At 32.2% G+C, this 15,449-nt stretch overlaps 4 protein-coding genes across 12 annotated transcripts in view; 2 read left to right on the top strand and 2 right to left on the bottom strand.

Moving 5' to 3' along the window:
• Nucleotides 1–1,232: 1,232 nt before the first annotated feature.
• LOC126853527 (uncharacterized) lies at nt 1,233–2,411 on the top strand. Its single transcript, XM_050599355.1, has 5 exons — nt 1,233–1,479; nt 1,581–1,713; nt 1,787–1,907; nt 1,994–2,123; nt 2,298–2,411. The coding sequence occupies exons 1-5, from the start codon at nt 1,350–1,352 to the stop codon at nt 2,357–2,359; spliced, it is 576 nt and encodes a 191-aa protein (XP_050455312.1). The 5' UTR covers nt 1,233–1,349; the 3' UTR covers nt 2,360–2,411.
• On the bottom strand, nt 2,352–6,582 carry LOC126853521 (repetitive organellar protein-like). 3 transcript variants are annotated; one of them, XM_050599345.1, is made up of 13 exons: nt 6,475–6,582; nt 5,876–5,990; nt 5,260–5,753; nt 4,842–5,156; nt 4,552–4,745; nt 4,221–4,383; nt 3,836–4,127; nt 3,497–3,729; nt 3,222–3,365; nt 2,995–3,159; nt 2,809–2,930; nt 2,617–2,743; nt 2,352–2,532 (listed from the first exon to the last, which is right to left on the bottom strand). In XM_050599345.1, the coding sequence occupies exons 2-13, from the start codon at nt 5,982–5,984 to the stop codon at nt 2,458–2,460; spliced, it is 2,433 nt and encodes an 810-aa protein (XP_050455302.1). In that variant the 5' UTR covers nt 5,985–5,990; nt 6,475–6,582; the 3' UTR covers nt 2,352–2,457. The 3 variants fall into 3 exon arrangements, with proteins under 3 accessions (XP_050455302.1, XP_050455301.1, XP_050455303.1); XM_050599344.1 differs by lacking the exon at nt 6,475–6,582 and adding an exon at nt 6,307–6,431; XM_050599346.1 differs by lacking the exons at nt 5,876–5,990; nt 6,475–6,582 and adding an exon at nt 6,307–6,430.
• Nucleotides 5,994–13,034, top strand: LOC126853523 (band 4.1-like protein 5). Of its 3 annotated transcripts, none has more exons than XM_050599349.1 (6): nt 6,000–7,158; nt 7,554–7,878; nt 8,384–9,088; nt 9,481–9,917; nt 10,228–10,662; nt 11,085–13,034. In XM_050599349.1, the coding sequence occupies exons 1-6, from the start codon at nt 7,006–7,008 to the stop codon at nt 11,214–11,216; spliced, it is 2,187 nt and encodes a 728-aa protein (XP_050455306.1). In that variant the 5' UTR covers nt 6,000–7,005; the 3' UTR covers nt 11,217–13,034. The 3 variants fall into 3 exon arrangements, with proteins under 3 accessions (XP_050455308.1, XP_050455306.1, XP_050455307.1); XM_050599350.1 differs by lacking the exon at nt 6,000–7,158 and adding an exon at nt 7,209–7,246; XM_050599351.1 differs by lacking the exon at nt 10,228–10,662 and having other exon boundaries at nt 5,994–7,158.
• LOC126853519 (kinase D-interacting substrate of 220 kDa) overlaps nt 11,200–15,449 on the bottom strand; it is a 35,188-nt gene continuing 30,938 nt past the window's right edge. For all 5 annotated transcript variants that reach the window (XM_050599342.1, XM_050599341.1, XM_050599340.1 and 2 more), the window contains one exon: nt 11,200–14,821. In XM_050599342.1, coding sequence (XP_050455299.1) covers nt 14,064–14,821 — 758 coding nt within the window. In that variant the 3' untranslated portion in view covers nt 11,200–14,063. The remainder of the gene's footprint in view (nt 14,822–15,449) is intronic.

Consider the following 15,449-nt stretch of genomic DNA (forward strand, 5'->3'; position numbering starts at 1 on the left):
TGACAAAATCGGTTCATCGTTCGTTTTCACATCTTCACTAGATTCATTTGTTTTATTTCTTTTACACATTGTCTTATGCTTTATAGTTTCTGCGTGACGATAGATTTGAGATAAACCACCAATAACAGATGTGTTACAAAATGTACAAAAAAATGAATTTACGTCATGTGACACTTCGCGCAGCCATGGCTTAAACAAATCTATCTCCAACCAACGATGTTGAAAACATTTCCGTGGTATTGTTTTATTCGGACGTACATTATTATCATTATTTAATGATAATGATGTACTTTCTCTAATATTATTTTTATGACACGTGGAATCCGCGTGTCTTAAAACGTGTGATAAGCTGCACGAAAAATTTTTATTGCACATGACACAATGGAAAAGACTATCGTCAAATGATACTTTGCGTATCCAAGATTTAAATCTATCGTCACTAAGCCAAGCTTCTGAAAAACTTCGCTTAGGTTTCTTTCTTTCTTCGTGCATGTGGAAGAAAAAATTGACAAAAACGAAGATTCTAAGACAAAGAATAAAACTGATGAAAATATAGATAAATTTGAGAGACTTAAAATCGGAATAACCTCAACTTCCTGAATACCAAAATCTCCACAAGAGCACGTATAAAAAATACATTCACTTACAATGGAAGATGACAAGATAACACGTGACACGTAAAAAATGCGTTATGAAACAAAGGCACCTTGAATTTTCAAACGACAAATTCAGCTCACTGCGTACTGCGTAGTGCGTGTTATTGAATTATAATAATATTAGAGAGAAGCCTGATAAGAAAACCATGCCCGCGTTTTTCGTCGGACGCTATGGCATGGATGTATTATCAGACAATGCTTATTGGTCAATTGGAAAAGTCCTTTCATTGGTCAATCGTGTTGATTACCCTAGACATAAGTCGATATGAGTGATTGTGTCCAATTGTATCATAAATAAAAATATATTAATAAATTCATAATTTTTCTGTATTCCTGATTCATAATTATAGCTGTAGCACAAACAAAATATACATGTTAAATGAAAATTTTTGTAGATTGGCCTAGTTTACACCGATATTATTTAATACGATTAAATACTACACTGGCCAATCATAGCTATTTCTCTAAAGAATGAAATGATGTGATTGGTCGGTATAGTATTTAATACATATTAAAGTATATCAGTGTAAGTAAACTAGGTCATTGAAATGAATATAGAGGCGCTATTGTCGGGCATCTTTAGAGCATCAAAAAGAGTTGAATCCCGCGAAAACCGTTAGCCTCATCTCATTATCTCTCTGATATATAAATCTATTTAAAAACTTTTATTATTTGTTTTCACATTATTATGACATGGAGGACATAGAACGTTTTATAAAGATCATGCAACAAAAGAGACTCATCAACCAACGCGAATTGGAACATCTTGATGTACCATCTGACGAACATAAGAAATTGATGAAGGAATTACAAGATTTAAAAAGTAGATGCATTCTTTATCATTTTTAATTTTTCGTTAGAAGTAATTACTATTTATACACATACAAAAGATTGTTATGATTACATTGTAAATATTATTTGCAGGGGAAAGAGAATTGTGCAAGGAAAATATTACAAAACATCTTGGTATAATTACCGGACATAAACACTCTATACACAAGCTTGTACAATCCTCAAAGGATATTTCAGGCTTGCCTGTTCCACATGATTATGCACAGTATGTAAGAATTTTCCTTCTCTTTTAGATTTTTAGATCTTTTTAAATATCGTACTTTGATATTTTCTTACAGAGACCTGACAATAATGTTTACTGATGCGATAGAATTCTTGAATAACATAGGAGATACTTATAAAGCATTTACTAATGTTAAGGAAAATAATATGGATATTTTGCAGCTTACTCACAATGTGGTAAATGTCAAAGAAATTATACATAAAATATTAGAAGGAAATATACCTAGGCTAATCTTTCTTTTTTGTTTTTTTTTTCTTTTTAGGGAACATGTGTCAAAACTGTAGAAAATGAACTATATCAAATAAAACATAATATTGCACAGTTAGAAACATTGAAGGAGAATATAGCGGTACTTCAACAATGCATCATAGACACTAGCGATAATGTAGATGGTAATGTCTAATTTTTCAGCACTTACTAATCATTAATGTTTTAGTGTATATTTTAATATATAATAATATATGTAACTTTATTCAATAACAATATAAAATAATATGTTATGCTAATTTAAAAAGTATAGAAATTAATTTGAGATATAGTAACAAAAGATTATATATCATTTTCAGATGAAAGTATGACTTTAACTAACAGTGGTGAGTCAACAGACAGTGGAACAACTATTAAGTAATATATTAATATTTATTGTTCGTTACTTAGAATACACAAAATATCAAACAGAGGTATGAGATATTTTTTATTAAGTGTTATATTAAAATTTTATGGCAGTCATATATATTGAATATCATCTAGTTGATCATCCAGATTTAACTTTAACATTACTAATTGAGGATCTACAACTTCCTAAAAAAAAAATTATTTTTATAAAATATTTAAACCAATAATTTATTTAAGATTGTGATTATTTCTATTCAATTTTTCTCTTACTGTAAAATGAGTAGTAACTTGCAATGCATGCTGTTGATTAGACAATGTTCGCCTGTTTGTATTATATGGAATATTGATATCCTTTTTCGATTTCTCTAATTCAGCAGTTGTCAAAGCCAACTTTTCACTAAAAAATGCAAACGATTATATAATTTATATTATTAAATTTGCTTTATTGTCATATGTATTCACCTAGTTGAATTGAGTTTTTTAAATATGCCAAAATTAGAGTCAAATTTAGTTTTATACTCGTTTTCGATGTTACGAGCTTCTTTTAGGGCTTTGATGGCTTCCTCATTTTTTGTAAATGCTACCTAAAAAATAATTAATTACAATATGTTATATAACACTATATTATGTAATTTTTTAGACTGTTACTTGTGTAAAATTTTCGATATCTTTAGCGCGTGTTAATAGCCGGTATTCTTTCTCTTGTAATGCCTGCTGTTGCATTTCGAGATACTTGATTTTTTCTTGCCATTTCAATCGTTCTTGATTCGCGAGTATAGTAGCGTCTTGAGCTGTCTTTATAGCAGCAGCTGACTAAAAATTTTTTTTTTTAAATATTGCACTCTACATACTTCTATCTAATCTTTTTAATTTACCTCTATCTGTGTGATATTATCCGAATTATTTTTTATTGTCCTTAAAACTTCATATTGTTTCTTTTTAGCTGCAATAGCTTCTTTTTCCTTTGTTAAGAGCTTCATTTGTTTTTCTTGTTCATTAAACCAAGATTCTTTTAAAGCCTTACAATATCATGTATATACATATACATAAATAACATTTTTAAATATATATACATATAGATAAATAACATTTTTAGATAATGCAATCTCTATAATTTTATTCTCACAAATATTAAATATATCTTAATTACCTGTAAATGATTATACTCCCATTGTACTTTTTCTTCAAACAATTCTCTTTCACGTGACAGAGATTGTTCTCTTTTTTTTAGCGTTTCCAATGTCTCATTAAGCATAATACTTTTTTTTTCTAATTCAAGCATCAATTGTGCAACATGTGAATCTAATTTGTCTGCTATTTTCATCATTTTATCATGTTCTTCCTTTAATAATTCTTGTTGTTTCTTTATTTCTATACTTCGTACTGCAACAATATTATGCAAAATGAATAAAAACTATATACTATTTACTAATTATTAAAACTATACTATTTACAACTATTTAAATGCATCTTAAACCATTTAACATACTTTGCATATCTTCTTCTTGAGTTTTTAAATAATGTTCTCTTAACTTTACACTTTGGTCTTCTTTATGATCAGTCTTTTCTTGCACATTTTTTATATTATCTATAATAAAGTCAGCTTTTTCTAACAAATTCTGCATATCAGTCTTGTGAGTTGCTATGGTCGTCATAGCCAAATTCTCCACCTCTCTCATTTTTAATATACTCTCTATTGTATCAAAATGCTCTTTCTGCAGCAGTCTTGTATTTTGAGAATGGCGTTTATAAATTTCTTCTATAAATTGTGCATGCTCCTTCTAAATAAAATAATAATTAAAGCTAATATTAACAACAGCAGATCTTTAATTACAATTCATGATATAATCTTAATATATTAAAAAAATTTATACCTTTAAATTCTGTATTTCTTCTTTATAAAATGTTTCAATTTGCATTTTTTCATTTTTTAACTTTTCAATCTTTGCTTCATAATCTGTCTCTAAACATTCAAGTTCTTGTTGCATTCTCTTTTCCAATGTATCCGTTCTTTCTTGCAAGAATCCTATTTGCCGTCTAAAAAAAAAATTATGAATAACTTTTTTAAGAGAAAAGTTTTATGTATATACACACATCACACACACACACACACACGCACACACACACACACACACACACACACACACACACACACACACACACACACACACACATCACTAATTGTTAAATAATAGTTTCACTTACTTATATGATTCATCTAATATCATTATCTCATGTTCATATTTTTCATTTAAACTACGTATTGTTATTGTCAGATTAGAGTTTTCTAACTCCAATTTATGAATCAAGTTTTTGTAACTTGCATTTTTGCAAATTAAATTGCCATATGCATCTTCCAAATTTTTATTTGCATCAGGAGGCACATCTATTGTATTCAACTGTACAGAGTATAAAATTATATATAAATGTTACTTTGCAAAAATTAATCAACTAAAAAAGTTCTTTTGATAAAATAAAAATTTCATATTTCTCACTTTCTGATAATCTTCAATTTTTTCTTTTTCATATTTATTTATTTCGATTTTTTGATTATCTGATGATGCTGTCAATCCTTTTTTCTCATGTGGCAGTGATTCAGCTACTTTTATTTCATCTTCTTGAACAATTTTATCAGAGCTCGATCTTCTATGCCTACTGAATAATTCTTCAGCAGGTATTATTTTATCTTGGATATAGTTGCTATTTTTATCTTCTGTTACCTTTGTAGGTTCTAACCAATCTGGTAAATATTGTTTAGTTTCAGATTTCTGTCTACTTGAGTCTGCAGACACTGTATGTCTTTCTTCCACCTGTAAAATAAAAAAAAAATTAGATATAAATATAGAGAAAAAGAAATAAATATTACTTTAAATCATCATTTTAAACATGTACATATGTTAAGTTTGTATTTACAGTTTTTTCAATTTGATTTGACGTGTTCAAAGAGAATAATCCTAAAGGATCATTAATAATCTCCGAAGTTCTTTTGCCTCTACGTGGCTCTCTTGTTCCAAAGGCTGTTGGAGCATAAGTTGAATGCTGTGATTGTATCCTAGATTCAGTTGCATGCTGTGTGACTCCTTGTTCGATTTGTACAGATTTTTTACTAGCATTTGATTCTTTTGATGGTGACATATGCAATGTATTTCCAAACAAATCTTGCATCAATGACAATTTTTTAGCTTTTTCATCTGTTACTTTTGACTTGTCAATTCCTGTAGTGCTTAACATAGATGTCGAGTTATTCTCCTTTTCACTTGGTTTTAAACTTGATAATGTTTCATTGGAAATCTTTTTATTATTGAACAAGTCATCTATTATACTTTTATCTCTTACTGCTACCAGATTCTTTTGGCCTGATGAAAAATCTTTATCAGCTAGCAAATCAGCTAATGGGTCGTCTTCATCTATAAAATAAAAAATAATAATTATATAAAAATATGCTTTGTTAACAATGCATGTGTGAATCTTTCTTTTTTATTAGATTTAGGTGATATATACATATATATTAATTAATATTAAATTAAACCTGCAAATGTAATCCTTTTTTTACCATCTTCCATAGATGGATTTCTCTTAAATGCATTATTAAATAGTTTATCATCCAAATTATCCATATCCTCCACCGTTTCTACCATTTTCGTCTGTTTCAGTGAATCATAAAATACATTGCAACTCACAAGTCAACTTTAAGTTGTGCAAATCATTTTAATCACTTATATTTTAATTGCTCACATTGACTCCATATAATAGCACAATATACATATATGTATATATATATATATGTATATATACATATTTGAGAAAAAATTAAAGATATAATTATTTATATAAATTTAATTAAAATCGATACTGTTTATGAATTTAACCTCGCATAATTGACAGTCAATTACAATTATTGACTCCATTTGCTATGCTATTGTTTATGTCATGTATTAGCTGAAATACACGTTTATTTACATATAAAATTCATGAAGAAATACAAAGTTTTCTCTGAAAAACCAGCCAAGATTTACGGTAAGGAGAGTGATAAATAATTTCATTGACAAATGTGTTATTCATATAAGCGTAAGTATATGTGAATGATGTCCACACTTTTCGTTTCCCTTTTTACGTCTAAACTCTTACATCTAGACATAAGATGTTTGATTCTTTGATTGATATATTATTCTGATCAATTCTGATGTCAATGCTAGACAACTAGATTAGGGCTAGACCTTAGACCCTAGACCCTAGACCTTAGACCCTAAACCCCTCCTTTCATTCTCATTCTCATTATCGGTAACTGATGTTCAGTCTGTACATTTATACGTCTATGACTCTGGATTCGCCATCTGGCGATCCAGGTACGAAAGCATCTGTTATTTGCTCAACTGCGATGTGCTCCAATTTATGGAATTCGCCGCGGATGTACGAACGGATCTCTCTGCTGTTGTGCGATTGTCCTGCATAATCCTGAAGGAGTGGAGAATGTAGCAGTGTATAGCGAATGATGTTCTTTTGCGAGATTGGGACGAGAAACAGTTAGCAATTGCGTCGTTCGTGCGCCGTTGCGATATCGCGATAAAGGCAGGGTGGTGGGCGGATCACGTCTCATCGAGGTCGATGATCAACAATCACGCGTCCCGCTCCCGCGAGCTCGAAGGCTGAAGGGCCGTGATGTTGAGATTCTTATCGCGGCGAAGGGCGCGTAGCGTCAGCGGCCAGACCGCTTCGTCTCAGATAAAAAATCAGAGATTGCACAGTAATAAGAATGTCGTGCAGTGCAGGGTGGTGCTGCTGGATGGCACGGATTTACCTATAGAGTTGTCAGTAAGTTTTTTTTTTTAAATTATAGCAGAAAAAGAACGAGAAAAAAAAGCAATGTGATTAATGAGCCATATCGATGGCAATTATCTGGGTATATTTATAAATTTATTGATTTGATTAATTTTTTTAGCCATTTATTATAATGCGAAGGAATAAATAGAATTTATTTAACTATCTTCAGTAATTAGCAATGGAAATATTAGTTGTTATTTTATAATATTTTTATGTGATGATTCTATTATCTTTTTTATTTTTCCCTTATGCTTAAATTTTTTTAATTCAACATTTTTGCTTTTAATCTTCTTCAAAATAAACTCATTTATTATTATGTAATCTTTTTATATATTTGTACAATAACACTAATAATGCTTTCATAACTCTGTTGATTTCTTTTACAGAAAAAGGCCTTGGCTGGTGACTTATACGAACAAGTATTTTATAGCTTAGACTTAATAGAGAAAGATTATTTTGGATTGCAATATACAGATAGTAATAATGTTCAACATTGGTTGGATCCAACAAAACCTATTAAAAAGCAAGTTAAAATAGGACCACCATACACACTTAGATTAAAAGTAAAGTTCTATTCTTCGGAACCAAATACACTGCGCGAAGAGTTAACGCGATATCAATTCTTTTTGCAATTGAAGCAAGATATTTTCGAAGGCAAGCTTCAATGTCCTCATCAAGTTACAGTTCAGTTAGCTGCTCTGGCTCTTCAATGTAAGTATTTAAACAATATATTTCATTAACCCTTTCGCTCCGACGGGCGTATATATACGCCCTCGAAGAATGACCATTCAGGTACGAAGAGCGTATATATACGCTCTGGAAAAGTGAGCGCGCGGGTACGAAGAGCGTATATATACGTTCATACCCTATATACTTTGATTTCATACTTTACATGAGATACTTTTGTCAATCGAGTATCTGGCAACGCTGCATGCCTTAAGCAATTGACTATCATGAAATAAAACACAAGATGATATTACTGAATATAATAAATGTCATTGTAAAATTTAGAGAACAAGAAACAACTTCCAATTACTTCGTAGCACTCTGTACTTCAGTGTCAACTACTCAGTAATGCGGTCCGTTCACAGCGATCACATTGTGGCGCAAGCGCTCCGTAGCGAAAGGGTTAAAATCAAGTTGTAATTCTTGTCAGAGTAATTATTATATAGCAAATGATTATTGTACGTATTAAAAAATAAAACTCTTATTCTAGCTGAACTAGGAGACTATGATCCCACTGTACATAGTGCCGCGACTGTCTCGGAATTCCGTTTCGTGCCTGGTCAAACAGAGCAGATGGAATTGGAGATATTAGAGGAATATATCAAGTGTAGCGGTCTTAGTCCAGCTCAAGCAGAATCTACCTATCTTAGCAAAGCCAAATGGCTGGATATGTATGGCGTCGACATGCACACCGTCCTCGGAAAGGATGCCTGCGAGTACTCTTTGGGATTAACTCCAACTGGAATTCTGGTTTTCGAAGGTTCGCAGAAAATAGGGCTCTTCTTTTGGCCGAAAATTGGCCGTTTGGATTTTAAAAAGAAGAAACTGACGCTAGTGGTCGTAGAGGAAGATGATGAAGGCAGGGGCGAGCAGGAGCACACGTTCGTGTTTAGATTGGTGAATGAGAAGGCTTGCAAGCATCTGTGGAAATGCGCGGTGGAGCATCATGCTTTCTTCCGTCTGCGCGCGCCAGTCAAGGGCGCCAGCGGCCGTCAAAATTTCTTCCGCATGGGTTCACGTTTCCGTTATAGCGGTAAGACGGAGTTTCAGACTACGCAACTAAATAGAGCGCGCCGCACCGTGCAATTCGAACGACGACCGAGTCAAAGGTACGCGCGACGACAGAGTCACGTTCTTCGTGAGCGACAACGTCAACAACAGCAAGTAGATCAACCACAGCCATCACCGCCTCCAGGTGAGATATAGCAAAATGTATTATAGCATTTATGATACATGGAGCCTCGTTCTTCAAAATCTAAAATAATTCTAACTTAACAAAAATATTGAGATAGTAAACTTTTTTGTTAATTGATTAAAGAAGAGAAATTTTTGTGATAAGTTACAGTTTAAAAATACAATTCTAGATAAAATCTTTAATTTTAAACAAATTGTACTTTGATAAAATTTTTAAAAATATTTCTTTGTATTTAGATATTTAAAATACTTTATAGTTTACAAGAGAAACATAATGTTCAATCAAATTTTAGTACTCGAAAAAATATCGATATTTTGTTAAGCAGTATCTTGTCGGTACACATCATCTTTGTATCATATTTTACAAGGACGGATTCCAAAATTTGTTTTCAGCCGAGGAAGAATCCTTGCAGCGTCAGCCGAGTCGATCTAGTACAAAATCTAGTACGGACTCGTCGAGCGTCCAGGGTACATCGTCGCCTTTGGTAGATTCCTTGCTGAAATCTCTTGCCAAAGATCAACAACCTCTGGAAGCCAGGAACCAGACGACGATTGTCAATAGCGAGAAGGAATCGGAGCCTATGAAGACCAGTTTAACGGTCGAAACTATCACTAATCAAGTGCAGCTAGTGCCTAACAATCAAGTGGGTGGAACGTTGTCGTTGCCCCCTCGAACACCGATTCCACCGGAATCTTTAAAGTGTAACATACTGAAAGCAACTCTCGAGCAGGGCAAAAACTCAAATTTGGTTTCCATTACGTCCGCAGATGGATCGGGAGCGATCACGAAAAAGAATCAGCACTCGGATGCTGCGACCATCGTCTCCGTGGTAAGCCTCGTCAAACTTTCATCGCATTTTTATAGTTTTTAGTCCTGCTTTATTTTTACATTATTACGCATCTTACATATAATATTATCATATACATACGTTATTTTATTTCTTTTGAAGTTGTATATTTTGTTTTTTGTATACTTATATTATTCAATATTTTATAATCAAATTTTCAATGTTAGAGCAGCTTATTAAATGATAATTTTATTGTTCTGTTGTTTGTGTTTACACATTTATTTCGTTTGCTTCTGCCAGCTAGCTGCCAGCCATAATATGTATTTGCTTTCTTGCTTTTTTCGTCAAATAGGGCGGTGATAAATTGACTCTCTCCGTAAGCGGCGCGGCGACAGCGCTAAATAATCCTTCTACAGATGATGCTGTAACCGTAACGCATTTCTCGCTGGACAGTTGGGGACAGATCGAACAGAAGACAACACCGTTAAGTCCGAAAGTGTCGAATCAATCCCAAAATCCTTTCAATCCATTCACTAACGACACTAGCAATGACACATCTAATACACACGAAGTAGCTTCCGAGGAGGAAGTGAAACCGGAAGACGATAAGAAAAAGAATACCAATCCGTTCATAGATTCGAATCCGTTCTTGGGCATACTCAATCCCTTCAAAGATTTACAGCCAGTTACAATGGAGAAGAAAGTCGAGGCGGACACGGAAAAAACCGGAGCACGTGTCGTTAAAACCGAAGAGATACAGACGACTACTACGACACTCACACACAAGGTCAGTTATATCTCTTACGCTTGCAAGCCAGCTATAGTGTCTCGTTTATTACATAAGTATCTCAGTTTCACCAATAAGACTTACTCTTAAAACGTCTAGGAGATATATTGGGCGATAATTGTTAAAGAAAAGCAAGAATATTAATTCTAGACAGTTAGACTTATTGGTGAAAGTATGTAATGAGAAGTTATTTTGTGTCCCTCATGTGAAAGTCATTTTTGTCCGTGCAAAGTATTAAACATTGTTTTAATTTATTACTTGAAATAGACGCATTAAAATTCTATCATCGGCATCATTTCAACTGCGACATGATTAGCATTTTTTAAAATTAATATATAATTAAATATTACTGTTTTAATAATAACTATAACCAAAAAAATTAATTCTAATTATTATATTGAAAGAAATCTCTTTTTCTGTAGGATGAAAGTCAAGCGGTGTCAGACATCAGTCCCTGGTTAGTGGCGGATCCATCGCAGAGTCCAACGCCTGATCAAACACCAACTAAACATACAGTCATCACAAGAAAAACGGTAATTACCACACAGTTATAAAATATTTATTAAGTACAAAGGAAATATAATGTTGATGTGCAATACGCGAGAAAATAGTATCAACATGTATATTTACTCTGATCTTCCTCGGACTGCCTGCATCTCTTTTACTCGATGCACTTATGCAGAGAAGATTATAGAAATGCATAATGTTAGTAACATGATTAAAATTGGGCACATAAAAATGAACTATTTATTAAAAAAATACTTTTCATCCGAAAAGATTCTAAGTTGTACTTAAGTATGTAAGAGCAGCTACACTATTGGGAAGGCATTGCTTAAGTCATTATTATAAATTTCTGTGTCGGTTAATAAGGATCATTTTATGATGACCACATAAGGATTTGTGTAACGAAGCGAATTTCTATGTATAGCACCACAAACATTCCTTAATTTTACATAATGCGTGTTAAGTTAACATCTTAAACTTGCGCATTGATAAAATAAGTGTCCTTATCGCCCCTGCCAATATATATATTGTAAGTATATAAGCAAGAGATCTATTCGTTTTAACTACATGCGTTTTCTTTTTGCAATTTGATATTATTTTGATATTATTTGATATTCTTTCTTCCTACTGAGCATACGCTCATTTCGCTTTAGATGTAGACAAAGCTATAACTAAAATGAATAGATCTCCATGGGACAACATGTATTGTTCATGTTCGAATCCACGCATTTCTAAAGTAATATTTTTGTACTACTAATCACTGTGCCTTAAAATTTAACATGGGATGAACAAATATGTGATTATGCAAATATTAGGAAATAAAAAAGACCCCGTATTCGCTTTATGACTGATTAAAAATATATAAGTATATTATACTCCCGTTATATAATAGCATATAAATTATATAAATAATTTTTATAAGAGTATTTATAGATCTGACTAACAATAAGACTTTTTAAAAACAGTTTTATCGGCGAATCATAAATTTGGTATAATTAATCAGTTCGATCAATAATATTGATTCTACTTTTTAAAAGACATTTCTGTCGATAATATATTTATATAATATATTAGAATGACAATACAATAGATGAACGAATAAAGATTTAATACGAGTCGTCGTCAGTTTTAAATAAAGCACAACTTGTGCCTCAATCTTGCAGCTATAATGATATATATATTCGTTTTTAATATTCCATGTCTATGAAACTAAAATCGAATTTTTATGTATATATAGCAGAATATATTCTCCTGAGATATATGTTTTTATTTGTTCCTTTTTGATTTATATATTCTTCTCTCATGCCATAATTTTGATACAAATTATGATAGATATATCGCAAAATAATACGTCGTTATTAAATATAAACATATATACAGGATGTTCCAGTTTAACCTTGTATAGTTGTAACATTCCATTGCCCCGCATGTAATAACGTTATAATTGCCACATCGAAGTGATATGACACAGTATTTTAATACAAACAATGCATTTAATTACAAGCGGGACCTTAATAGCATTTGAATGCTTGTTATGCTTTAGAGAAAGGAAGCAGCTGTTCTCTTTAATTGATTCTCTTTTACATTATGTAAAACTAAAAACTATATAAATCTAAACATTGTATTTAGTATACAATATTTAATATTATTGCAACATATCATATTTGATTGAAAGAATATGTATTTTATTAAATTTTATTTAATGTCGAGAAATGTCGAGCGACAACACACACACACGTACATATATATATATATATATATATATATATATATATATATATATATATATATATATGTATGTATGTATATACACATATATATACACACTATGATTTCAAAGCTAATATATCCATATATACATTTTTATATTTACAGTATTATATTGAGTTATCGATACCCTGATGTATTCCGTCCTAAAATGTCCTATATACTTAATGTTATGTAATTATAACTTTCGCTTTTTAATAAAACAAACATATCATTATAATAAACTTTTTTACATTTCTCTCTTTCTCTCTTTCTTCTGTGATTATAATAATCATCAGTCTTAATAAGAAAAGAAATATCATCGATAAACAAAGGAGTGGTAAAATGAATACATCTTGTGATTAAATGTCTGCTCATACTGTAATATTTAAATTTTTTATAAAAAAATGGAAATGGATATAAAGCGATATAAGCTCGCCATTTATATATTTTTGAAACATTCTATATTTATTCAATAGAATTGTATTAGATAAAAAAAACTTCTATAAATTGTACTAAGTATAGATATAATCTAATAGACAATCTAATAGATAATGTATTTATTGGTCGTTCGGATTATCTCTTCTTTAAAATACTCTCATTAGCATTTATTTATTACCTTTTAATTCATCTATTTGCACTGGCATTACGAATTGACGTAACGATTATTGGGTTCAGGATATTTGCACACTATATTGGGAAGATTCCTTATTTTTTCTTTTTACATTTGTGTAGTAAAAAGAAAAATATTGATTAATATTTGCACTCATAAATGCATCAATATTTACATGGAATGTCGTTTCGACAACCTATGAGTCTTAGATTCATTTCGCTAAATTAAGAATTATTGCACAATAATATGCGCAAAAAGGCATTTACTCGTCAGCTCCATTAAGCGAATGAACACTTTTTTTATCGCTTTATCTCTAGAAAAAGCTCCCACGCTGCCTATTCGCTATTTACACGCGAAAAACTGGTATCTTATCTCGATTTATCTCGATTAGATTTATCTATTTGTTAAAGCATTAATACATATGTCGCATATAGACCTTTCTGGCAGACGCTAGTCACCCTTTCATCTTTAGACTTTGTACATCAGTCGAATGTATATCGTGAGTCATTGAGCTTTAGGGCAAAAAGTCAGATGGATATCAGACAGGCGTTTCCGGATTGTCCCATTTTGTATTGATATCTTGACGGGGTGGCGATTGTGGATCATTCGAAGACTCTCGTATCACGAGACTCGCAGTGTCGGAATAATCTATAATTACGCAACGTTCCCTATCACGCGGTAAACTTCTGTTGGACGATGGCGAACTGCTGGTCTCCGCGCTATGTCTGAAGACACTATCCGACTGTGAGTGCGTCGGCGTGGACAGCTCGGATACCAGCGGTGTGGACTCGTCATCGCTTTCGACACCAGTTATCGGAGACGATTCCGTTGGTACGGTACCAATCAGGCGGTCCTTGAGTTTCGACAGCTTCTCCATACTGGAAGTAGACATCGTTATCACTATCTCGTCGTTCAATGTTGAGACTGAACGTCTCTTCTTAGTAGAGACCGACAATGTAGTCTTTAGAGGTATGTTGTTTCCCATGTATCTCTCGTCAGTTGACTTAGATCTAAATGCGGGTTTCGGCGACGGCGGCGGAGAGATAAACAGTGAAGATGGTCTGGTGATGCTGATGCTGCTGCCAGTCTTTTTCGGAGGCTTGTGTGAATAGGCGGATCTCGTGCTGTATTGAGACGCGATGCTGCGCTGAGAATTGGTACGCTGAAGAAACATGGTGGAGTCATGCGAGCTGTCGTCCGAGCTTGCCGCTTCATCGTTAATCGGCGCCCAGCGATACAGCGGACTGGATTGAAGCAATACGTAGTCCGTGTCATGAATCGAGGTGGCAACAGGTCCTAAAACAAAAGTTCATATCATATCTGTTTCGTACTATTTAATTATCATACTGTATAATCGATTATATATATATATATATATATATATATATATATATCCTTTCTTTGAAAATTTTTTCAAGAATTTTTTGCGTAGTCAGTTACTTTGAGATATTCGACGAAGTTATCTTTGAAAAAATGGATGAATTCTTTGAGAAATATTTCATGTAAGAATATGTCAAGCTGTTAATGAAAAAAAGATATTTGTTTTAATTCCAATTTAATCCTCTAATTTTAATCTTCATTCTTTGAAATAGCGCTCTAATTATGATTGAGAATACGATTGAAGGCTTTCTAGATATAAACTGCAAAGAAGATAATGTCAGATGAAGGGTTTGCAAAAAAATTTTATTGCCACTTCCTCTTGTAATAACATAATACTGCTCATATAACATAGTACCAACAATCTAATAATAATAATCGTAGTGTATATTCATAATACAGGAAGTATAATGTGGACCGGAATAATGTGGACGCAATATTTTCAATTATCGCCCAAATACGATTACCTTACACATATAATTGTTTTAAAAATATATCGTTACAACTTGTACCTGACTATTAGCATAAACATTTTGCACAAGAAATA

This window comes from Cataglyphis hispanica, chromosome 12, assembly GCF_021464435.1.
Source record: "Cataglyphis hispanica isolate Lineage 1 chromosome 12, ULB_Chis1_1.0, whole genome shotgun sequence".
Classification (NCBI taxonomy): Eukaryota; Metazoa; Arthropoda; class Insecta; order Hymenoptera; family Formicidae; genus Cataglyphis; species Cataglyphis hispanica.